This window comes from Cervus canadensis, chromosome 20, assembly GCF_019320065.1.
Source record: "Cervus canadensis isolate Bull #8, Minnesota chromosome 20, ASM1932006v1, whole genome shotgun sequence".
Taxonomy (NCBI): domain Eukaryota; kingdom Metazoa; phylum Chordata; class Mammalia; order Artiodactyla; family Cervidae; genus Cervus; species Cervus canadensis.
In genome coordinates, this window is record NC_057405.1 from 45,002,219 (window position 1) to 45,028,684 (window position 26,466).

At 42.9% G+C, this 26,466-nt stretch overlaps 1 protein-coding gene across 1 annotated transcript in view; it reads right to left on the reverse strand.

Annotated features, from left to right (window-relative positions):
- SLC35F1 (solute carrier family 35 member F1) overlaps positions 1-15,401 on the reverse strand; it is a 416,463-nt gene extending 401,062 nt beyond the window's left edge. Inside the window, exon 1 of the mRNA XM_043439006.1 lies at positions 14,666-15,401. Within this exon, the coding sequence (XP_043294941.1) occupies positions 14,666-14,832 (167 nt within the window). The 5' untranslated portion in view covers positions 14,833-15,401. The remainder of the gene's footprint in view (positions 1-14,665) is intronic.
- Between the last annotated feature and the right edge of the window lie 11,065 nt (positions 15,402-26,466).

The following is a 26,466-nucleotide window of genomic DNA, read 5'->3' on the forward strand; positions in this document are numbered from 1 at the left end:
CAATGCACTTTGGGGCTAAGCAGATAATAATTATGGTCTCTTCACATTGGACGCAGATGTGTCCACTTATCAGCATTAGAGTTGCATATGATCAATTTTCTAAAACCAGTGCAAGAAGCACCTTATTGCCTACTATACTTCTTTAGGTTTGCACTGGGGAAGGTCAATCCAAAATGCATGGACCCTATTAGCACAGCAGGAAATAGATAGGAAGCATTAAGGAAAAGAAGAACTAAAAAAAACAAGAAAAACAAGAAGAAGAAAAAATTAAATCAAGTCACCAGACTCGTCACCACTTGGAACTGAAGTGTTGTAATGAAACTACATGCGGCTCAGGGGAAGGGGAGGAGGGGGAAACAGAAGCTTTCTGTGCTGACTTGTTCCACAGTTGTATTCACACATTCAGATATAGCTAGCTCAGAGGTAATTCCACACTGAATATTTTTGTTTTCTTAAGTGATACCAATTCAGTGTGGTTCCTAAATAAAAAGCCAACACATTAAAAATAAAGCATTCTCCTTGAATCAACTCAGAGCCAAAAAAAAAAAAAAAAAACATGGTAAGGAAAGTTGAGGGCTATCTTCAAGAAGGAAACAAACTATTCCAAATGGAAAATTATTCTCTGTCAACTTGTGTGTGTATGTGTGTGTCAGAGAGAAACAGAGGTGGAAAGAGACAAATGACTAGACAAAGATTCATTACAAATAATATCAAATATACATTATTTGGTGCTCAGTTGCTCAGTCAAGTCCGATTCTTTGCAACCCCATGGACTGTAGCCCGCCAGGCTCCTCTGTCCATGGTATTTTCCCAGGCAAGAGTACTGGAGTGGGCTGCCATTTCCTCCTCTAGGGGATCTTACCGACCCAGGGATCAAACCATGTCTCCTGCATTGGCAGGTGGATTCTTTACCACTGAGCCACCTGGGGATCCATATTATTTGGGAAATAATACATATAATAGACGGGGATTCCCACATGGCACTAGTGGTTAAAAAAAAAAAAAAACAAACTGCCTGCCAATGCAGGAGACATAAAGAAAGTCAGGCTTCGATGGCTGGGTTAGAAAGATCCCCTGGAGGAGGGCACAGCAACCCACTCCAGTATTCTTGTCTGGAGACTCCCATGGACAGAGGAGCAGGCTACAGTCCAAGGGATCACAAAGAGTTGGACATGACTGAAACAACTTAACACAAACACACATATATATAATAGATATTATATTTAAGTATTTACATATTCCTAGAAAGATTCAGAAGTGAAAAGTGAGAGATAAAGAGAAGGTCAGGCAGCATGGACCAAGGGCTTCATTTGTTGATCTCCTCTGGGAACTCGTACTTCCAGAGACAGTAGCAAACCTAGGTGTGCTTTGCCTACCCAATCTCTCCATCACTAGATGGGTCAGTACAAGTAAACACACAATCTTTGTAAATACTATGTCCTCCTATGCAAACTCAGCTTTAGGACAAGGTCCCTGATCCCACTCCTGATCCCTCCCCGCTAGCCATCACTGAATGGAATAATCAGAATGTGAAATTCATCCCAGCACTCACTGGCTGATGGTAGTTTGGATTTGCTTAGGTTTTATGGTGTTTCAGACTTACTCCATAACTAGATGAAAACTGACCTGCGCTATTTTCAAGGACAGGTCACCACCTTCTAGACAGGCTTGAGCATTGCCACTCATCAAGCTCGGGGCAGCACTGGAGGGACAACAGTTCATTCTTTGATGCTATAAAGGTCGTTCCTGGCTTCCCTAGTGGCTCAGATGATAAAGAATCCACCTGCAATGCAGGAGACCTAAGTTCCATCCCTAGATCAGGAAGATCCTCTGGAGAAGGGAATGGCAACCCACTCCAGTATTCTTGCCTGGAGAATCCCCAAGGACAGGGGAGCTTGGGAGGTTACAGTCCATTGGGTTGCAAAGAGTCAGACACGGCTGAGCGACTAACACAAAGGTCTTTCCTAATTTTCTGACTCCACACACCCTGCAGGACAGTGCTCCCCCTTCCCATCCTCCATCCTCCCCACTTACACCGTCCCCCCCCCCCCCCCCCCCCCCCCCCCCCCCCCCCCCCCCCCCCCCCCCCCCCCCCCGCTTTCCAGCCCTCACCTCACCCTGGGACTTTGCGCAGCCCCTCAGCGCCCGGCAGCACTGGGAGCCGCGTGGAGGGCTATCTCTGGAGGAAAGGGCCCCTGTGTGAGGACACAGTGTTTCTCCCGCCTGCGGCAGGATCCAGATAAGGACAGAGCCTCCAGCCATCCGCGTGTCACAAAGAGCTCCTCTGATCCGCGGGCATCTGGGCTTCCCCTCATTAGCACATTAAAGCTGCTCTGTCCCTTCCCTCTGAGCCGCTCTGTGTCCCACTGCCGGCTCTATGGAGCCTTTTAGGGGCATGCTCATTGTGAAATCTCCCTGGTTCAAGAGGCACTAACCCTTTCCTGAAGCCTGTCAGACTCTCCTAAACAAACACAGGCATCTCCGAAGGAACCACCTCTCTGAGGGGCGCGATCAGACTGCAGGACAGATACCTTCTGCCAAGTCAGTCTTCCCCTAGAAGAGTCTTTCTTAAAATAAAGCCAAAAGTGTTTTAAATCTATCTAGCTTTCGAAAAAAAAAAAAAAATGGAATACATTGAAATAAACAGATTTGTGCCTCATTCATGGATGGGTGGGTTCTACTTCAGACTCTCGACCAGACTCGGGAGGAAAACCCCGGAGCCAGCAGCGCCTGCATCTCCAAGTCCTCCTCGCGCGGAGGGCGCCCATCAGCATTCATTCCGGGCTGGGACTGTGCGAGGCCACGAGAAGCCGGGTTCCCCATCCAGTTTTGTGACCAAGATAACAGATGCATAGCGCTTGGCAGCTTTCCCAGCCCTCTCCCAGATGTTATTTCATTTAAAACTTTCCCAAATGCAATGAGAAATAGAGGGCTGGGATTATTTTAACCAGTTTACAAATGAGAATTTTGAGGCCACCCCCCGCCCTGAAAAAAAAAAAAAGGAAGGCCAGTTATCTGAGACAGAACAGCTGACATTTCACATTCTGAAGGGGATGTTATCACCCCAGGGGCCCACAAAATCTCCAAGGGATGTTTAACCCCCTCTTCTCTCTCTCTCACACCCCACTCCCAAATATAATCAAGCCCCAAATCCTTCCCAGCTCCCCTAAACATGCCCTGCACTAATATCCTGGCTTCTTCACAGCTGCATCCACTGAGGGTTCTTGCCTGCCGGGTCACCAGGGCCCAGATCTGTTTCGGAGTTAACCCTTTCCAAGACACATTCTAAACATCAGTAGCTTCTTCCCATCCATCATACTCCTCACGCCTTCCCCACAACAAATGTTAAACAGGCACATAAATCCTTAGATCCTACTCTGCTTCTCTATTCTGTCTCCTTTCTGACTCACCAAAATGACTGCTTCCCTCTTGTCTCTATACAGACGCCCTATCCCCCTTCCTCACCACCCAGCACCTTCAGTCTGAATTGACAGGATGAGCTCAGAGTTTACAGAAAAAGAAAAGTCACCATACAAAGCCCATGGAAATTTGTTGTATGACAAACTCAAACTGGGGCGCTGTAACAACCTAGAGGGCTGGGAAAGGATGGGAGGTGGAAGGGAGGTTCAAGACATAGGTACTGCTACTGCTGCTAAGTCACTTCAGTCGTATCCGACTCTGTGCGACCCCATCCCTGGGATTCTCCAGGCAAGAACAAAATTTCCTTCTCCAATGCATAAAAGTGAAAAGTGAAAGTGAAGTCGCTCAGTCATGTCCGACTCTTCGAGACCCCATGGGCTGCAGCCTACCAGGCTCCTCCGTCGATGGGATTTTCCAGGCAAGAGTACTGGAGTGGGGTGCCATTGCCTTCTCCAGACATAGGTACACCTATGGCTAATTCATGCTGATGGATGGCAGAAATCAAACCAACATTGTAAAGCAATTATCCTTCAAATAAAAATAAATTAATTAAAAACAGCAACAAAGAAAAGCCACAAGACAGGAATCAGCTTTTATTCTCACCACCAAATCTACCCAATTGTCTTCATTGATACACATGCTCTCCCTCTCCCCTCCTGAACCACAGAGTATCCTGGCTTCTCAAAGCCTACCCCCTCCCCCGCACCTTGGCTCCTACCATCTCAGTCCTCCCAAGCCTTCCTCTATCCCACTCCTTCCTCCAAGTGCAATTTTTCCCTCTCCACTGTATCATATTATCAGCACACAGACCTTTTGCATGATGTCCGCTATGAACAGATTCTTCATTTACTCGGCTCCTAGTCAGAGCAGAGCTTCTCAAAAGTTCTGTTTAGAAACCCCCACCTCACAACCCCTCCCCAAACCATGCCAACCAGCTGACGCTGTGCATGTCTGGCCCCCAAGGTTCTCTCGGTTCCTACTCTGTGCCCCTCAGAGCCTCAAGTATAGCCATACCAGTGATCCCGCCACTCATGCTGAGGCCCCATGTAACCCTGACCCTCCTTTCTGTCACTCAGACCTAGAATCTGCTCTCTTTAACTTCAGGGTCCCTGAAAGTAGCACTGTCCATTTGTAGCCTATTTCACAGAACTGGGATGCTGCGCTGTACCCTTTCTCATCTCTAAATAGTTTCCCCATTCCAGGGGGTCCCTTTTAGGTGATTGGGTGGAGTCCTTGATACTTGACGCAACTATTTTCAGGCCCAACCTGCTGCCTCTTCATCACCAACTGGGATACACAGATTTCCAGGGCCATGACAAGCATCGCCCTAAGATGCTATCCTGCCCCACGATCAGACGTACTTCCAGAATCCAGACTCGATGTTGCTCCCTCTTGGATACTGGGCTGGAACCAATGTTTCTCAAATGATCTATTACACAATATCAGTTCTTTTTTTCAATTCACTGAAGACAATTCTTTTGAAAAGTGCAGTTCAAAAAATCAACTGCTAGAAAAATAAAATGGCAAAAACAAAAAAAATGAAAATACATGACTCAGTATTTTAATATTAGAAGAAAAGACACAAAAGTAATCTGTCAAGTTGCTATAGATGTTTTGAAATGTGTAGTCCTGATTTGTGTCCTCATCACAATCTGGTTATACAGTCTGTGAATCAGCACAGGTCCATGGACCACACTCTTGAATATCTGGCTGCGGTCCTCAGACTGACTCTCTAGTTCAGGGTAACACTAGGTCTCTTCTGCCCTAGTTAGCAGATGCTTTCCTTGTAGCAAGTTTATAACCTTTCAACAAGCAAGTATTAAATACTCACTATGTTGCAGGCACTGTTGAGTACTTTCTCAAAAATAATCTGATCTAATTTTCCTCTCTCTGACCCTGGTCCACACTCTATTCAAATCACAGCACTTTCATCTCCATCCCATTTAGACTGCTATCTCCACTTCTCTAAATGGCTACAGTAGACACCTAACTGATCCCCCAAACCCTAGCCCATCCCCTGTCCCTCTATCCTACAGATTTTACCCAGAATACCATATTCAGGCATATATCTGATTAAGTCCTTTCTCTATTCAAGAATCTAGAGAATGAAGTCTAACTCCTATAGGAGTGTATAAAACTTTCCATTGTCTGACTCCATCCTACAATTCTAGCCTTACTTTACTGCCTTTTAACCTATACATAATATTGTCAAAACTGAACACTTAATCCTCCTCCAACCTCTTTACTCTCTTTTTGATTCATCCTTTCTATCAACCCCCTTCTTGTACAAGTTCCTATCTTGTCCATCTGCTATGATCAAATGTTTATATTCCCCCAAAATTTAGGTGTTAAAGCTCGACTCCCTGGTGTGATGGTATTTGGAAGTGGAACCTTCAGGAGGTAATTAGATTTAGATGAGGTCGCAAGGGTGAAGTCCCCATGATGAATTTCGCATCCTTATAAGAAGAGAAAGGATCTCTCTCTCTCTCTCTCTCTCTCTCTCCCTCCCTCCCTCCACCATATGTGGATACAAGAAGACAGCTGTCTGCAAGTCAAGAAGGCCCTCACCAGACACACAATCTGCCAGCACTCTGATCTCAGACATTTCAGCCTCCAAGAACTGTAAGAAATAAACGTCTGTGTTTAAACTACCCAGTCTCTGATATTTTGTTATATCCCCCCAACCTTAGACACCATCTTTCCAGGCCAAGACAAATGCCAACCCTGTTTCCAGCCTGCCCTGTTTCCAGCCTAGTCTCTCCTTCCTCTGCAGTCTTATAAAAGCCCTTAGTTGCATGACCATAAAGATTGGTTTCCATATCTATAAAAAGATGATTTTGAGAATAACATGTAAAATTTCATAATATAAAATGTATGCTTTATAATGTAAAAATTTAAGAACTTGAGCCACTATCTACATGCTCATTCAAACACTCTCAGAGATTATATCAAATTCTATAGTAAAGCAATCTAGTACTTCCAACTCATCCTCATGTTTTTGTCATATTTTATGTTTCTCTTACCTTGCAATGCACGAACATGTGCCCAAGCTCCCTCAAAACTGTGTATGCACTGTCAGAATGTTATTATTTCTAGGAAACTCTATTTTCTTGGGTTATAATGGCAACGGCCTGGATAGGCTCGCTCTGAAATGGCAGGATGAGATCCAAGTCTCTTCTCCTTTTCCTTCTAACACTTTGAAAGTAGATGAACATTAAGGGTTATCCTGTCTTTTTTTTTTTAAGTCATAAGTGAAACAAATTTTATTGTATTCATCAAGAAAGATCTGCCTCTGACTCTTTGTACACTTCAAGTAATTTTATTATGGGTTCAGTCTCCCTTTTGAGTAGTTTTCTATAGGAGAAACAGCTAAGTCATGGGACTTATAAAAAACAACCTCTGTTAGATCAGCTTGAAAAATCTAATCATTTTGAGAAAATATGCATGTTGTCTTTATTTCTACTTTACTTAAATTATCCACTTGATGGATATTGGAAGGGTAATAACAGAAACTCGAGCAATGCACTCAGGAGTCCACTTCAGTCCACACCTGTCGGGTTCACCACTGTGAGCCAGCAGTACTCAGTATACAGTAAGCACTTAATAAAGACTCGTTAAATAAATGACTGATTAAATGAATGAATGAATGGATGAGAAAAAAGAGAATGCAATGAAGTATTTGTTTATACAATGGATCAGAACCTTATACTAACTCCAAGCCAGGAATCGTTAGGAATTGGAGCTCTACCACTCTAAATCTGAATATAATTACCATGATTTGGCTTTTAACCCCTTTTAAGTGCATTTTCAGCTGTACTAAGTTTCTCTAAATAATTTGTTCAAAATGGCAGGAATTGATGGTTCATAATCTCAGAATAGACTCCGGGAGTTGGTGATGGACAGGGAGGCCTGGCGTGCTGCGATTCATGGGGTCGCAAAGAGTCGGACACAACTGAGAGACTGAACTGAACTGAACTGAATATCAGAACTTGCAAAATGGTATGTAAGGTACTTTTTAATCATCACAGTTAAAAGGTAAATTTTTCTGAGATAGCGTTCAAAATTTAAACCCAATAGAAAACAGTATTTTTAAAATTTTAGTAATAGTATATTTAAATCATGTTCATGTGGCCACTGAGTGAGACATGTCATTTTTCTAAGAAAACATTTTCTGAGACATTGATTTTAGTGTTTCGCTTGCCATTTCCTGGGAAATTTCTTCCCAACTTTTGTGCATTCAGCTAGTACCTGTATAAAACAGAATAAGTTCAATATGGATCACCTACAGGACAACTTATTTCTATGATTCTAGTATCTAGACATTTGGAAGCATACAATTAAGCATTAAGCATAAAAACTCAGATTACAGATTACAATCATTCACTCTCAACAGCAGTACCTATGCCAAGTTTCCCAGTTAGATTTTGAGGTCCTTCAAGCTAAGAATAATGTTTTGCTATGTATGTGTCCTCCAGAAGATGCCTCAACACACAGCAAGTGATTAAGGACAAATAAATGTACATATAATTAACAGTGAAAAGGCAATGAATGGAAGAAAATATTTGCAAATCATATATTTGATAATGGGTTAATATCCAGAATATATGGGTTAATATCCAGAATATATAAAGAGGTTCTATAACTCAACAGCAACAACAAAATCCAATTTAAAAATGACCAAAGTACTTGAATAGACGTTATGACAAACACAGACAGTGTGCTAAAAAGCAAAAACATCACTTGGCTGACAAAGGTCCATATAGTCAAGGTTATGGTCTTTCCACAGTCATGTGTGGATGTAAGAGCTGAACAATAAAGAAGGCAGAGCGTTGAAGAATTGATGCTTTTGAACTGTGATGCTGGAGAAGACCCCTGAGAGTCCCTTGGAAAGCAAGGAGATCAAACCAGTCAATCTTAAAGGAAATCAACCCCAAATACTCTTTGGAAGGATTGACGCTGAAGCTGAAGATCTAATATTTTGGCCACCTGATGCAAACGGCTGAGGGTGGAGAAGACCCTGATTCTGAGTAAGACTGAAGACAGAAGGAGAAGAGGGTAATGGAGAACGAGATGGTTGGATGGCATCATCGATTCAATGGACATGAACTTGGGCAAACTCTAGGAGATAGTGAGGGACAGGGAAGCCTGGTGTGGGGCAGTCCATGGGGTCACAAAGAGTCAGTCATGACTTGGTGACTGAACAACAACTTGAACAGACATTTCTTCAAAGAAGATACACAAATAACCAACAAGTTCATGAAAAGAAGCTCGACATCAGTGCTTATTAAGGAAAATCAAAACACAGTGAGGTATCACTTCACACCCATTAGGATGGCCACTATCAAAAACAAACACACACACATAGTGTTGGCAAGATGTGCAGACATTGGAAAATGCAAAATAGTACCATTGTTATGAAAAATGGTATGGATGTTTCTCAAAATGTTAAAAAAATAAAAACAGAAATTCAGCAATCCAACTCCTGGGTATATAGCCTAAATTTTTGAAAAAAGGATCTTGAGGAGACATTTGCACATTCATTTTCACTGAAGCTTTATTCACAATAGCCAAGAATAGAAGCAACCTAAATGTCCCTCAACAAGTGAATAAAAAAAGTGTGATATAGACAGATACAGAGATACAGATACATAGATATTATTTAGCTTTAGGAAATCCTGCCTCTTGTGATAATGTGGATGAACCTTGAGAACATTATGCTAAATAAAATAAGCCAGTCACAAAAGACAAACACTGCATGATTCCATTTATATGAGGTATCTATTAATAAAATAACCAAACTCTTAGAAAGTAGAATGGCGGTTGCCAGGTTCAGTGGGGAAGGGAAAAGAGGAGCTATTGTTTAACAGATGCAGATTTTCAGTTTTGCAACGTGAAAAAATAGAGATCAGCTGCATAATAATACCCACCAGCTAGGACTACTGAACTGTACACTTAAAAGTGGTTAAGATGGTCAATTTTATGTCAAGTGGTTTTGGCCCTTAATAAAAGAATAAATGAGTGTGTACTTATAGATGCTTAAGCCATAGTCAAGAAATATACCAAGTAGTATGGGGTATTTTTCCAGGTGTTTCTTGGAGTTTGACTTCCTAAGTATACATTTTTAGAAACATAATCAAGAATTAATGTGTTTGAACAAGGTACAGTGAATGCTCACTGGCCTGAACTCGAATGAGAAAGCTAAACTAAATCCGGAGGTAGTACTTTTGCATGCTGCATTCTGCTTTTATGAGAAAGGGCAATTAAATAAGCCATTAATTAAATAAAGCCACAATTAAATAAGCCAAATAAGCACTTGCATTAAGTAACTTAGAACTATATGGCAGTCGAGTCAATCTGCTATATCATCTACATGTATAGCAGTGTACAGTAAAAACAGACATCTCTTATTATATTCCTGTGACCCCGAAAGATCTTAAGAGAGTAAAAGGTCACAGAAAAGTTACATGAAGATAGGTCCATTTCCTTCCACATTACTTCCTTGGAAACGTACAGTCTTCATCCAGGGGAAACCAAAATTCCTTTAATATGAACATTCATTTTTCTAAGCTCTGTGCAAAAAAAATACACTGATCTTTTATTTTTATAATATTGTCCTTTAGTTAAGAATAAATGTGTCCTTCAGACATCTTGTGTTTACTACTGATCTCAGAAATGTCTGTTTTTAATCACACCATCCTGTTCCATTTGGAATACTTTGTATCAATTATCCTCATTACTGGTTGGTCTTACCCTTTCATTCTGACATCTGTTAGGAGAAGCAGCTTGAGGAGGAACTTCTTTATCAATTTTTTAACAAAAACCATTTGATAAATAAGGATCACCTAAGAGATAATAGATGTCTTCATCAACTGTATTTAACAGGACAAGCATAACCCTGTTCTTGGCAGGCACTCCGATGGTTCACCATGTTCTCTCCACTTTATTTAATAACCCGGAAAAGCTATATATACATACTGTTCCATCACATACGGTAACTCCCCACGTGGATGTCAATTCTGTGTAGGCTTGCTACCAACCCTCCCATGTATGCTTTAATGCTCTTTAGTTTTCAATTCAAAAAAGTTTCACATATTTGAAAATTAATGATATATATCAAAATGTAACTTAGAAACCAGTTAGTTTTAAATCAGATGGAAGGACAACCCAGAGTCACACTCATGGTTCCATTCTAATGATCAAGCATCCTCACCACAAGACTCAAAAAGGCAGGAACCCCTTCATAACTTGAGACAACCCAATTCATCTCTTATTAGAGAGAAAATGGGTCAAAGTTGGAAAGTCATGGTGATTATTATTAAGATCTGAAAATAATATTCAAGTGGGGAAAGATAAAACCACATACAAGCAAAACATAAAACAAGCCATCACTCATTTTTCACAAACATTTTATTAAGAAATAATTTTAGAGGAGAAAATCTTCAGATACTACATAGGTCAGTATCTACTCATATGTTTCTAAGAAATCCACTAGTATCAACAGCTTCTGTGAGAGGGTCATCAACTATTGCCCTTCAAGTATTTTCTTTTCTGTCATACCTTGCTTGTCTGTAGCCGGGTAATAAATGCTATTCCACACTCAAGAAACAAGTGAATAGGGGTTTGTCATAATTTTTTTCTTCTTTGAACCAAGACATTATTCTAAATCTTTGGGAATTAAAGAAGTAACCATTATATCAGCAGCTAAATCATTTGGTATTTTTTGCACTGACAAGCAATTTTTATTAGGACAGGGGAGAAGCACGTGACATATCCCATTAATTGGTCAAAACAAATTATCTAGCACCTCCTCTTTCACCAAAATCATGGATACTATCATATTCTACTCTAATGGCTTACAGGGAGTAGTCAACCAGTGGGGGCTTCCCTGGTGGATCAGATGGTAAAGAATCTGCCTGCAAGGCGGGATACCTGGGTTTGATCCCTGGATTGGGAAGATCCCCTGGAGGAGGGTATGGCAACCCACCCCAGTATTCTTGCCTGGAGAATTCCATGGACAGAGGAGCCTGGCGAGCTACAGTCCATGGGGTCGCAAAGAGTCAGATATGACTGAGCGATTAAGCACAGCATAGCAGTCAATCAGTGAGGCAACACATTTGTCATATATGAAAGGTAACAATCCAACTCTACAAGCCTTTAATGAAAGGGGAAAAGGATCTGGAGATACACTGTGAAAATAAAATGATGCAGGACAATGCAAGGCAGGTTGCATTAAGGTAACATTGCATTTTCCTTCTAAGATTCTGGAGAGCAAGTACCTTTAATTATTAATCGGTACTTCTCTCTTCACCTGTCCCTAGGTAGACAGGATATAGGTAACATATGTGTTTGCGTTTCCTCCTCTGGGTTGGCAGGTAGCTATTACTACAGGTTGTGACCAGTGGCAGGTAGTTCACCAGGCTTGCCAGCTTGCGATGCTCACACTTTGACCCTCCTCATCCCAGAACATCATCCTCAGTCTCTAAGCACCACCCATACGGCCCAGTGGGATGCTCAGAGCAACTGACGGGGTGCAAGGCCCCTCTCAGTCACTGAAGACACTCAACTGGCCGGCTCACAGCAATAGAACGCTGCCAGCAGTAATCTCCATGCCAGAAGTTAGAGGGGTATTTTTCATATTGGCTCCAAGCTTCCAGATTTGCAACCTCACCTTCTGCTAGCAGCTAAGCTGCTGCAGGCCAGGGTTAGATGAAAGGAAACAAAGTCCAGAAGATAATTAGTTGATAGGGCAAGACAGGTGAAGGAAATACAAATATTAAGGAAAGAAGAAGAGGAAAAAAAGGAGGAAAAGGTGATCTTTAGCTTTTTGGAAAATGAACAAGGATACTTGTGATATGGCATCCCATGGGCCAGCCTTAAAGCCGTTACTGGACTAGTCCGACACACCTGGAGGGTTCAAACCAGAGGGGAGCCATACTGAAACCATGGCACAGAATCTCAAAAATTCCACTCCCCACTCCATGCTCTTTTATTTAGAGCGCAATCATTCAGCAGTTAAAACTAGTGCTGTCTCCTGTTGCCATAACCCCGGAGCAATAGTCAGGCCCATCAGCATGCTAATGAAATTAATCCACCAGGATTTTTATACTTATACTGATTTTTTTTTTAGTCTCCTTACCAAAGGCACTCCTTCTCAAAAGAAATATTTTCTTATCCTTAAAGCATAAGGAAAGACCATTATTTAATGCCAAATATTATATGGGAAATTTTGCAAAACTTTGAAAGACAACCAAATGTTTCAGTTGAAGTCTAGACGCTCTAACACTAGAGTTCCATTCACAGATGTACAAGCCATGGAATGTCATGGACTCAACCTTTCAGTCTAAGTTCCTCCTCTACAAAACTCATGTCATAGATCACTGAAAGCTAATAAAACACAACATTCCCCCCCACAATGTCCCATGACTTCAATTAATATGCTTACGATGTTCCCACCACCCTCCCTTAGATAACAAAATTCTGCTGAACAACGAATTCGTGTAAAGCATTATACTTTCCCAAGTCTTTTCTTCTGTATTACCCCATCTATTTCTCAAAACTATGATAAAAGAGGTAAGACAAGTATAAAACACATTTTACAAGTGAAGAAACCAGGGACCAAGATGAACAGCTCTGCCCCAAGCCACATGACAAGTCAGCGGCAGAGGAGTCCAAGTCCCCTCAGCTCCTGCCTCAGTGATCTTGTTATTCTGGACTCTAAGATTCATGAAATAACCTGCACAGAATCAATAATAACTTGTAATCAAGCAAAGATAAATGAACTGTAGCACCAGGTTTTTTTCCCCAGTTTGATGAGGGAAATTAATAATTAACATATTCTGCATAAAATTTTAAATATCCAATGCCAAGGCATTTATGATTCAAAAAAAAAAATCACAGATATTCATAAAGACTAGGAAGCCCTCCTAATATGTACTGAGCCAGCATCTTCTTGATTTATTCTGCTCATTATCTTCTAAATGTAGTATTTTGGAAGGTGTTAGTCTAAGCTACCAATCAGAGGAAAGTAAAGACTTGAGTTTCTATCATCATCTCTTGTCTCATTTCAGAATGAATTTCTTCTCCTTTGATAATAAATGGAAACACACAGAAGTACCCACAAGCTAATATACCTTAAGTCTTCACAAGGGACTCTTGAATGGTTCGGGATTTCATATAACTAAATTACACTATACTCGGAAAATACGGAGCTTTTTAGGTTTCTATTTGTGTACATATTTTGTGTTCCCACTCTCGCTTCCAGCCCCAAAGGGCTCGAGGTGAATCCCTCGTGGGACTCTCAGCTACCCACAAAAGCGCCCTACAAAAACCTGTATGAACAGAGCAACCTTCTGAGTTATCCCCAACAGATGCATGGAAAGGCACACAGGTACCCAAATAAAAACACACAAAATCAGTTCTCTATTTGAATTTTAAGGGTCAGCTCTTCAACCATGTCAAGTTACTTTAATAGAAAAAGTCCCTTTCGCATCACAGCCGACTCTGGGGCGCCAGAGGGGCCCCATTTCACATCAACCTGGGTTCTCATCCTGAACGCCTCATCCTTGCTCCATTCACTGCGCAGATTCCAGCACTGGAGCCGGCCGCCAGCGTTCGCTTCCTCTGGCTTTGCAACACCGGGCGCCTCCTTCCCCACTCCCTTCCCGCAACATTTGTGCACTTTGCCTGGGTCTGACCCAGGCCTCTAATCTCCCCTTCCCCGCTCCTGGCCAGGAGGAGTCGGAGCAGCAACCGGAGCACCGGGCGGCAGAAGTGAGTCCCCTCGACCGCCCGCGGGGGCTGCTGCCGCCGTGACCCCATCTCCCGGCGAGGAGGTGCGAGACCTCCTGGCGGACGCGAGGCCGGCGACTTCCACGCCATCCCCGCAGCCCCGCGCCTTCCCGGCCACCCCCGGCTCCTCTCCGGCCCCGGAGCGCAAAGCTGGGGCCCGGGGGGCAGAGGGAATGGAGGCAACACGCGTGTGCGAGGGTGTGAGCGCGGACATCCGCAACCCGGCGGGCACAACCCCGCCTCTCCCCGAACTCCCGCCTCGGACCAGCCGGCGCCCGGGCGCTCCGCGGCTCCCCGCTCCGGGACAAAGCTGCCGCGCGGCCTCTCCGCCAGCGCGGGGCGCGTCGTCCTCCGCCCTCCCCGGTCTCCCCGCCGCGACTCCGTCCGTCCCAAAGGGCCTCGGGGCCGCCCGGGAGACGGAGGGGGTCCCCTGCCCCGCGCCCCCGCCGCCGCTCACCTGTTCAGCACTTTGCGGATCCTCTGGCGCACGCCGGCCCGGGAGGAGGCGGACAGGCTTCCGCCGCCGCCGCTGCCCTCGGCCGGCAGGTTCTCGATGGTGGTCACCACATGGTTCGGAGGGGCCGGCGGCGGCGGCTGGTGCGGCTGCGGCTCGGGGGGGATCATCGCGGCGGAGGCGGCGGCGCGGCGGCGATCAGAACGCGGCCGGGCGCATCGCGCGCCGGCTCCGGGCCCGGGAACGCGCGGAGGACCCGGCCGGGCGGCCGCGGCCCGGGGAGGCGGTGCTGCCGGCCAACCAGCGAGGCGAGGGAGGCCCCCGCGGCTACGGCCGCCGCCGCCCAGCCCGCGGCTCACTCCTCTCCAGTCCCAGGGCGCGCACCCTCGCTCCGCCGCCGCCTCCCGCCCCGGCGCTTCCCCAGCTGCGTCCCCCAAGTCGCGGCACGCCCCGCGAAGTGGCCGTGGAGGGTGTCGCGCGGGGGCGCCAAGCGGCCGGTCAGCTCAGGAGACCCCCGCGGAGAGAGAGGATGGGGCTCCGGCCTCGCCTTCTCTCCCGGTGCCCAGGTCGGCTCTGAGCGAGCGGCGACAGTGATGCTGGCGCCGCCTCAGCCCGTTCCCCGGCTCGCTCGGAAAGCTGCCGTCTGTGTCTCTCGGAGTGAGAGACCGAGAGTGAACCCGGAGAGCCGGGCGGGGGCGCCGCGGCGGCGGGGAAGGGGGGCCGGGCGGCGCGCGCGCGCTCTGTTCTCGCCAGAGGGCGCTCCCGAGGTGCCTCGGTGCCCCGGTGCTCCCGGTCCCCGTCCACCCGAGGCGCCGATTGCTGGGGGCGGGAGGGGGTTATTTTGTTTAGGCTGGGAAGGGGAGGGGGAACTGGGAAGGGAGGAGCGGGTTCGCGGCCTGTGAGGTTGAGAACAGAGCCTCCTCTTTAGTTGGCGGGGAATCCCCGCTCCTGCCGCGAAGCCCCAGAAACTAGCACCACCTTCCCGGGACAGCGACAGGATGCTGAGAAGCCTGCCGCCCCGATTACAAACCCAAACGCGAGTGGGTATCCTAAACAATACACCTACAGTCACCATAATGGGCCTGGAGAAAACTGGAGGAGAAACAACGTCTCACGATCATTCTGGGAACTGGAAAAATGCCTAGCGGACCAACTCAGCGTCTCGGTTTCAGAGCGCGGTGAGAGACACGTAGGCAGATTTGAGCTCCCTTCGTGCCTCTGAAACTTATTAGCAGCGACTCCCTAAGCCATTTACTTGAATTCTGAGACACAGACTCCTTTGTGCAACGAGGCTACTTTGTGTCCCTCTCCCCGTTGAGCTGTAAGAGTTAAATGAGGGGAACCACCCAGCAGGGGACCCTGACAACTTCTTTGATGGTGGGTCGTGGTGCTCTACCTCGGATCTCCACTCTCCGAGGGAGAACCCCTGTGTACCTGGCTCGGAAATGGAAATCTTACACCTGCATACCATACTGCCTCCAAAGGAAACTGATTCTCTGTCCCAAGCATCTCTTAGACCCCTTGATCCAGATCCCAGTTAATAGTGGACTCCTTAAGAAAGAGAGGTTTTTCACGTTTTACTTTATCTAGATTCCCTGGATAGAGATTCTACAGTGAAAAATGATACACATTAATTTTTTTACCCCATTTCATGCAGTATTTGGAATTATTTGCCCTAGATAGACCCAGGTTCGATCCTTGGTTTGGGAAGATCCCCTGGAGAAGGGAATGGCTACCCACTCCGGTATTCTTGCCTAGAGGATCCCATGGACAGAGGAACCCGGCAGGCTACAGTCGATGGGGTTGCAGAGTGGGACAGGACTGAGCAACTAACACTTTCGCTTTTCATATCTATGGACAGATATGCTGATACCACCACTGCCACACTGCCAAATGCACTGGAAACCAGTAAATAAAAAACACTGGTGATAGGATTTGCCACAGAAAAGGGGTTTGTGGAGAAAGCAACATTCAAGAAAATAATGAATTAGAGTGTCATACTGAGTGAAGTCAGAAAAGGTGAAATATTGTATGACATCCCTTATATGTGGAATGGAAAAAGAAATGATACAAATGTTTACTTACAAAACAGACTCACAGACTTTGAAAATGAGATTATGGTTGGGAGGAGTAGGGAGGAAAGGATAGTTAGGGAGTTTGGGATGAACATGTACACACTGCTATATTTAAAATAAATAACCAACAAGGACCCACTGTATAGCACGTGGAACTCTGCTCAATGTTATGTGGCAGACTGGATGGGAAAGGAGTTTGGGGGAGAATGGATGCATGTATATGTATGGCTGAGTCCCTTTGCTAGTCCCCTGAAACTATCATAGCATTGTTTGCTAATCAGTTATACCCCAATACAAAACAAATAGTTTAAAAATAAAAAAGTTAATTTTTTAAAAAAGGAATTAATTATATGATTAACAGAGGGGAAATGGAAGAGAAGAGGATAAAAAGAAGATGAGATTTTTTTTTTTTTTTTTTGGTTAAAATGTAAGTTTCTATTCCTTTAACAATATTGGGAGCCCTTTTTAAAAACCATGGAACATTTGAGGAAACAGCCATCTAAAAAAGCTCTCCAATCTATGTTTCAATTTATGTAAATTCTAGTTCCCAGATGAAATATCCCTAAGGTCTTTTTCTACCAAAATTAACTCAAATTAAAACATTTCCCCTTTTAAAGTGAACACACTATACCGTTCTTTCTCAACAGCCTTTCCCATTCTCAAATTTTTTCCACCTTGGACACTCTGAAGAATTGTTACAAATAGGACCAGGGTTTGTAACCTCATGGGCATTAAGATTCTAGTAGTTCATAATGAGTTTGCCTTTGGAAGACCCACCACGTGCAGGAGACATGAACAAAATGCACTTCAGCTGAAATAGGCAGCAAATTGTGGCTGGAGTCTCTGCATCAAAACAACATTTATGGTCATTTCAGGTGTCTGCCTAGAATGACTGGTTGCTTCTGTGCCCTCTTCCTTCACATTTGGCTTGCTTCCTTTTGACTGTTTTTGGCCCATCACAACTCAGTGTGGTGTCTGCACTTTAATGTCAGCATTTGTGCCTGGTCATTCCCCTCGAGAGACCGCTGAATGCAAATGATCTAAATCTCCAGCGAGTCAGAAAGGGAGAAAACCAAGATGGGAGGGAGCAGGATGCGAGATGTAGGATTTCGGTCTTGCTATAAAGACCCTAAAGAAGCCTCCAGCCTTGTGTTTTTATTATTCTTTATGGTAAAGGGGATACAACGTCAGCTCCCCTTCTTATCCCCCAATTCTGCATTTCATAAGCATCTCTTAAAAAGGAGCTGAATTGCATTTGAGAGCCAGAAACAGGTACCAAAAGCGCAAAGGTCAAGTGGTGTGTCTAAATGGAATTAAACAGAAAAGAAGTGGGAAGGCCTATTTCCCTTTTCCCTGCTGCCTCCTTGGCCTGAAAATCTATCCTCTGTGAGCTGTAAACAAACAGAAAAGGAATGAGGTCTGTTGGCTGGGAATGTATGTAGTTTTTCAGTGCTGGTACATGGATGTCAGGGTCATACTTGATTGCTCAGTTTACCTCTCTGGCCAGTTGTGGTTAGTGGCACATCACTATTGCAAAATTTTCATTCTATTCTTCACTTACCTCTTCTGAGCCTTGCTTAAGACACACACACTTCTGTTGTTTAGTCACTAAGTCGTGTCTGATTCTTTTGTGACCCCATAGAGCACCCCCCAGGCTCCTCTGCCTATGGGTTTTCCCAGGCAAAAATACTGAACTGGATTGCTATTTCCTCCTCTAGGGGATCTTCCCGACTCGGGGATTGAACCCACATCTTATATTGGCAGGCAGATTCTTTACCACTGAGCCACCAGGCAAGCCCACATACTACCACTTCTGAATTCCTTTAGGAAGCACAAGTTGACTCTCAGCTACACCTTCTCTAACGTTGCTGATTTTGAAGACACTTCCACTCATCTAAGAAAGAATAGAATTTCGTCTGTGATTCAGACCTCAGAATCACCAGGCATTTTGACCCATCTGTTTAGCATAGACCACACTTGTATGTTTATCAGACAAAAACTTCAAAGTTGTGCTCCAAAAGTAACTGATGACTCTCCCCAAATTGCTCAACAGTTGTCTGGAATTGATTGTGCTGCTGCAGATGCTCAGTGTCCATCTACTTTCCCTGTGCCGTTATATCACTCTTTTCTTTCTCTCCTGAGTCGGGTTGAATCTACTCAACATACACTACTAAACGTGTGGCATCTCGAATGACAGAGCTTCAGAGTTTCATTCACATAATTGAATTCATGCAGGAGAGAAGAAAGCAAACTGGTGGAAAATTTGTGGAGAGGGTAAAGGGAAAAGAGTGAGTAGATCTTAACAGCAAGTAAAAAATAAAAAATTTAAAATGGTACTGAAGAGCTCCAGTGATAACCAAGAGTTGTTCAGGCAGGAGATGAAATGTAATCATAGTTCATTAATTGTCTAAACTCTGAATAGGGTTTGCTGAGCCATAACAGTGCAGACACTGCCTCTTAATCTAGCTAAATTTATAACTAAACCTGATTGATGAGAGGATGGAATGATGAATATGTATATTTACGGACAGGAAAACAGAAAGCTAAACCCACAGCTTCCATAGTGAGAAATCAATCAATAAGAGAATCAACTAAGACAGTGGAAAGTGATTGCTTTGGGTGAAGGGAAAAAATAGTGGAAGGGAAAAAAACCAAGGTTTTTGCTTACCAAATCTTGTGGGATTGAATCTTGAAGCTATGTATACTATGACTGATCCATGTTGATGTATGGCAGAAACCAACACATTACTGTAATTACTCTTCAATTAAAAATAGAATAAAAAGAAATAAACAATGTGCAGATATAAATTTGACAAAAATAAACATTTTTTTCTAAAAAAAAAATGTGGGGGGAAATACAGAAGTATAACCCTGACTTTGTTTTTCCTCCACTGAATTCTTGGAGGTGTCCACACACCTGCCTGAGCAAATGCCACTAACAGGGGAAAGTAGGGGTCTCTACCAAGAGCGGCAACAATTTCTTAATTAAGCTAACAAATAATCGTCACAGTAAATCTATAGGTAGATTAATTAATTTGCTAATTGTGCTTCCATTCTCTGGAGAGATCTATCCTTTCCTTACTGATAAATCTTCAATTTCCCAACAGATTAATTTAGCTACAATTCAACAATTTCTTGTCTGTAACGTTGATATAACATGATAGAATATTAATTTGATGGTAAGACATCATTTTCTAGTTAATATCCTTTGACAGCAAAGTGGGGAAGGTGGGAAGATGGTAAACATTTTTTTTCACTTGACAAATCAGAAATTAAACATGGTTGAGTTTATTCATTCAACTGGATACAGTAGATTTGTCTTTACCCTTTAAGGTTGTGAACATGAGTGAGTTGTTAAAGTCAATGGAAATAAGTTATCTCATATCAGGTATTTTTCAACATTAAATTGTCAAATAGTGAAAAGGCAAATAGCCTACCTCTAACTCAATAACAACTTTTCTTTTATCTATAAATTCTTTTTTATTTTTAAAGCACTTCTACTTATTTTCCCCCATAAATGCAAAAAACATATTTGTGATATTTTTGTTTACTCAGAAACCCAAGTGAGCTCCTAATTTTGTATTTAACTCCAGTTTTTTATTTTGTGACTCACAGTGGAGCTTGCCATATTCTCTACTTGGTAATAAACTTTACAGAGGCCCAGTCTTACTGAGGCTCAGTTTTTCTCAGGGATAATTTAGTTAGGGCTGACTTTGCAAGGTCATGAGACTCTATGACCACTAGTTACTTGTGTATTGATTCAGTCCTAAAATAATGTCTCTGTCACCCAGCACCAAGGTGTATTCAGCTCAGAAACAACAACAAACAGCATATGTTCCATGTGGAATAAGTGTAAAGCTCACAGATTTCTGTGGAATCTCAAAATATGAGTACTATCTAGTCTTAGAAGCCAGCTAGTACTCCAAGGTCAGTGCAGTCCTGAGAGCAACTAGTCCTACTGTCCTATTGGAACATATCCAACTGCTAATAGCTCAAACCCTTGATTCAAACTGGCTCACACAATAGGAAATGTACTGTATAGTATAATGTCCTCATTATACAAGAGTTGGGCAGGAGCCAGAATCAGTTAATACAACGTCTCAAAGATATTACCGTAGAACTAGATTCTATCCATCTTTCTCTACCAGCCTCAGTAAGTTGTTTCTGCCCTTACCTTGGTTCCTTCAGTGTTGCCAGAGATTGCATTTCTGGGTGTCAGATCCAAATATACCAACATCCAGAAAAGAAAGGAGCCATGTCTTCCAGAAACCCATAAGCAGATCTCTCCTACGTGCTATTGACCATGACTAGATCACCTACCAGTCCTAGACTATGGAGGCAAAAAGAGTGATATGACCATGATCGGTTAAATATCTGGGATTAAAGGTCGTTTAGAAATCAAGCACAAAAGCCATTAGCTTTACCTCTGACACTCTTTCTCCAGCTATTTTACTCTTTGACTTCCCAACCAAACTTTTTTGGTGTGTTCTCTGAGAAGAAACGTTATTCTATCATTCCTTCTCAGTTATATTATCTATCAATTGCCTCTTCTCTCTCCTATGTATAAGACATCCTCCTTGTCTTGCAGATATTCAAACATACTTAAGCCTCTTCAGTCTTAAAAATGGTACCTTCTCTAGATTCCTCATCACCCTCCCATTTCTCATCATCCCCTCAAAGCAAAACTGTTGAACTCATTGATTCATTATCCCAGCTTTCTCACTTTTCCTTCACTCCTCAATCAGTCTGGCTTCTGTCCAGTAACTTCGCATAAAAGCTTTCACTGAGATTATCAATGATTTCCATATTGTAAAACTCAGCACAGGTTTTAGTCCTCACCTTAGCCTTTGATGATACTAATTCTTTCTGTATAAAATTAGATTTCCCAGTGAATCCCATCATTACCCACGTGTTTCTGGTAGCTCCTTTTCAGTCTCATCTATAAACTCATTCTCCCATCCCCAGCCATCAAATGTCAGAATTCCTCAAGTCTCAGTCTCTAGACTTCTTCCTTGAGGTTACTTTCAGAATCACAAGCTCTCTGAATTATAAGCCACCGCGCACATGATGATAGCCATGTATCCTAAAATAATTTGGTAACTGGTTTCTCCACAACCTCTCCTTAGGTGATCTCATATGTTTTTATGGTTTCAATTATCATCTACAGGAAATGACTTTCAAATCATTTTGACATGATTTTTCAGAACAAAGTCCTTCTCTAGAGCTGCTGACTACTATAGATTACTGCCTACTATCTCTACTTTTTTATCCCACAAACATCTAGAACCCAAAATATTAAACTGAATTCAGTATCTCTCTCCTGAAATAACTTCACAAATTCAGTGAATGGCTGTGATATTGTGATTTATAAGAAATACATTTTTTATATATTGGGTCTTCATGGCTCACAATTCCTAAAATTCTTGGAATTTCATGAGGGTTATTGTTGTTCTCTTTACTGTGACCTTATAGCCACTTCTGAACCTGAATTGTTCTGTCAGTGAAAAATGTAATAATTATGTCTGCAGTAAAGAGTAAATTAAATGAGACAGCACATAGGAATTAGTGGCTACAAACATAGAAAATACCGATAAATACATGTGAAACATATGGAAAGTCCTTCTCCATTTATAGCATGGTTTTCTAACAACATGTGAAGCTGAGATTCAGTTTCCCACTCTGCAAGTCTGCCTCTTCACACATGACAACCTCCACCTTGATGGTAATCAATAAACCAACAGCCATCAGATGTCACCTCTGCACCGGACACCAGAGTGTCCACGTGGTCTGTAGGCTTCTTACAAAGTACAGGGATGTCTCCCACGTTCAAAGAACTTAAATCTAAATGAATATAGGAGCACTTTCAGAGCTGGGTAGCCTTTCTCTTCTCCAGGGGATCTTCCCAACCCAGGGATCAAGTCCAGGTCTCCTGCATTGCAGACGGATTCTTTACCAGCTGAGCCACAATGGAAGCCCAAGTGCAGTCATCAGTGAGGAAGTTGTGGCTGCCATCAACCAATTTAAGGCTCCAGACAAGCTCTTAAAGTCAAGTCAAGGCCACCACCATCATTGGAAATAATGGTCCAACAGCAAACAGAGAGCCTCAAGGCAGCAGGCACATTTGACAACATACCACTGAAACTCTTAACACCTTCTTGTGGACTAGCAGGATTTGAAATGGAGATAGGGGAACCAGAGTTCCAATACTGACAATGGTCAAAGTCAAAGCTGGAAACTATGCCTCTGAATTAGAGACTCACATTATCAAAATTTGAAATGTATGAATACTAGTAATAGTTGGACTCATACTTGAGTATATGTCACATTTGGTAAAGGGCCCTTAAAAACACTTGAAATATAATTTGTATATGAATAATTCTTGGACCTTTTAGTTTCAGTTCTAACGTGATCTCTCCAAATCTCCACAAAAAAATATTTATAAAGAACCATAAAGGGATATATAGATTTCTGAGGCTGCAACCTGAAAACGATACTCAGTTGATGCTCAGATTTGAGAGGCATTTCCTCTAAGTGTACAACAGATCAAACTAACTATACAGAAGAGCCATATGATACCCACATGATAATAGGGAGTGAGACAACTTTACTACTCCCCACTGTTTAATCACTGGGTCAGAAAAACATCAATCAGAAAACCTGGCAACTTCCCATCTGCCCTGTGAATGATGCTTCTTGAGAAGTCAGTCTCTTCTCCACCTCACTCTCCCTCAGAAGCTCTTTCTATTGCTTCTCAGGGATAGTTACTCCCAGAAAACAACCAGGCACAAAGAAGGGAGGGATACAGAGGTTGATATATGTGGAGGATCAGTTCTCATAGTTTTACGGTAAGGGTGTCAGGTATTGCTGAGGACAGCCTGCATGGGGATTGAAGTTCTTGCGTATGTGATTTACTTAGAGTGTTAGAAAGTCAGAAGGCAGAGTAAGAAGACTCATGTCCATTCAACAGAGCTGCAGTAGAAGAAAGCGTGCTGAACATCTGAAAAGAGGTTGGAATGAAGTATTACCCAACTGTGTTTCTGAGAAAGTGCTCAAGAGCAGAGTTGAGCCAGGGATAACTGACAAACTCTGTAGTTGAAAATAATGAATTTCAACGGGCTTCCCTTGTGGCTCAGCTGGTAAAGAATCCGCCTGCAATGTGGGAGACCTGGGTTCAATCCCTGGGTTGGAAAGATCCCCTGGAGAAGGGAAAGGCTACACACTCCATTTTCCTGGCCTGGAGAATTCCATAGTCCATGGGATCACAAAGAGTCGGACTGAGCCACATTCACTTTTTCTTCTCAAAAGATAAGAGCTTAAAAAAAAAAAAGTCCAATTCTCAGTCAAGATTATTAACTTCAAGCAACAGAAATCAAATCTATCTTAAGAAAAATTGAAGAGTCACTGCAGGAATAGAGGAGAGAGGATATTTTTCACTCATTCATTTATTCATCCACTCAGTGAGCCTTGATTAAACTTCTGGTATGCATCATACAAATACACACACACCACATACATACACTTTGTATATGTTATATACACTGTATATACTAAATATATATACACTTAGTAATAAGTTACATGTGTATACACATAAGTGTACATATATTTAGTATATACAATGTATATAACATATATTATATAGTATATAAAAATATACTACACTATATACAATATAGATGTGTATACATATAAGTATGTATATGCGTGTGTGTTTGTGTACATATCTGTTATAATTCTAGACAGACTTACCCAGACCTCAGAAAACATGCTGCTGAGGAAGGTGATGAATTCTGGGGAAAAATAATTTCATCATTATAGCACAAAGTCTCTGAAAGATGGATTCACATGGCAAAGATATAGAGGGTATTCTAATGGGGCGTCTCAAACTTAAGAATGGTTAGCAGTATCACTAACTCCAGTGTTTTTTTCCCCATTATACTACACAGAAAGTCATATTTAGTGTAGTTTTAAACATTTTCCTATTTACAACATCTTTTTCTTTAGTTTTGCCAAATCCCAATAGGATCAGATAACACAGTGGAAGTGTGGAGTAGGGAGGCACTGTGGGATCAGTCCTCACTTTGGTTCCAGGGAGAAGGAGTAACATTCTCTGAAACAGACTGTGTCTAGGAGTGTCATAAAGTGACTAGAAGCAAGATGAGTAGTGGTCCTTGGTACAAGTGGAAGTAACAGGGACTTCACAGGACGCGAAGGAGCAACTGCTAGGTGGGAAACTCGAGAGGACTTAAAGGCATTCTTCATTTCACAATACACACCAGACCCAGGTTTTTTCTCCAGGGGCACTTTTGGCAAATAGATGGGACAGTTCTTCCTTTTAAAAGACCGTCCTACTTTCTGCAGGGTGTTTAGCGTCCCCACTACTCTTCACTAGATAACATAACTGGGCATAGATCTATTAAAATACCTCACTCCCAGTCACCACTTACTTCACAAAAGACTTCTATATAATAAGCTTTCTCCCCTCTGGGGTTTCACCAGTATCAAAGAGTCTGATCATCTTGTCAAAGTGCCAAGTTCCTATGTTACCATTGTTTACTTGCCAAGAACATCTAGAAAATGTAGATAAGCCAATGATCAGTTACCTAGCTAAGTGACAGGGGGAGGACCACTTCATTAGAGCAGTCAAATCAGTACTATTACTGTAGAGAAGATAGGCAAGATCCCGTTGGGGGAGGGCGATTGTAATTGCTAATATCATCATTTTAAAAATAAATGGGGTATTTTTAAGAGAGAAAAGTCAAATCTTTTCAAATGGATTTTTATTCAAGTACTAAATACCTGTTGATTGACAAAAGAGCTTAACCAGATGTTGACTCTGCTGCCTAATGAGATGGTTATGGAAATGTGTTCAGAGTGTCAATAGCACAGTCAGTTCGCAGGACAAGTTAAGGGAAAGAGGAGTGGGGAGGATGAAAAGAAAATGAAGGGGTTTAATATTCCTCCAATTTTCTAACTGTTTCATCTTATTTCACACACACACACACACACAGACACTCCACATATTTTTCTCCTCACCAGGAGTAAAAAATTCTGCTTTTAGAACTTCCAGAAAGAAATGGGTAAAAGAGATAGGTAGACCTTTAATGCTATAGAACTACCACTCTATTATGTTATGTTGTGTTGGTTTTCTTTTTCTTCAGAAATAGCAATGAAAAATGTTCCCACTGTCCCCTTGAAAAGGCTTTTTGTTCAGTGAAGCCCAGCTGGGACTTACAGGATTAATCAAAGGATCATACGGCTACCTCTTTTCTTAGAGAAAGCACACGTGTTTGGGCAAGCCAAAAGAAGGCAACTAGTAAAACGGAACAATGGAAATGCTTTGCTCCTTTATTCTGGAGGACATTTCACTCTGTGCCTGCAGAGTGACACTGAAGCAGGTGCCTGTGCGAGGCCCCAGGAGCGTGTGTACAATCCGCCCTGTGCACCAAGATGCTGCCGGCTCAGCAGCCTCTCAGGCGCCGCACGTGGACCCACTGGGGGGAAACCCCCCAGGGAAAGTGATCCGTTCCGACGGTGACTACTGTGGGCATGGATCCTATTTTCTGATAAGCTGCCATAAACATTTCTGAAAGCAGGTGAGAGGGAATCAAAACGGAAAAGAGCTTACTGTTAGAATAGAGCACGGTGTACAGGATAAGGGTTTGCTCTTTCTGGAAAAGATGTGGAAAAAAACCAATAAATTGCTGCAGGCATGAAAGCAGATGTGAA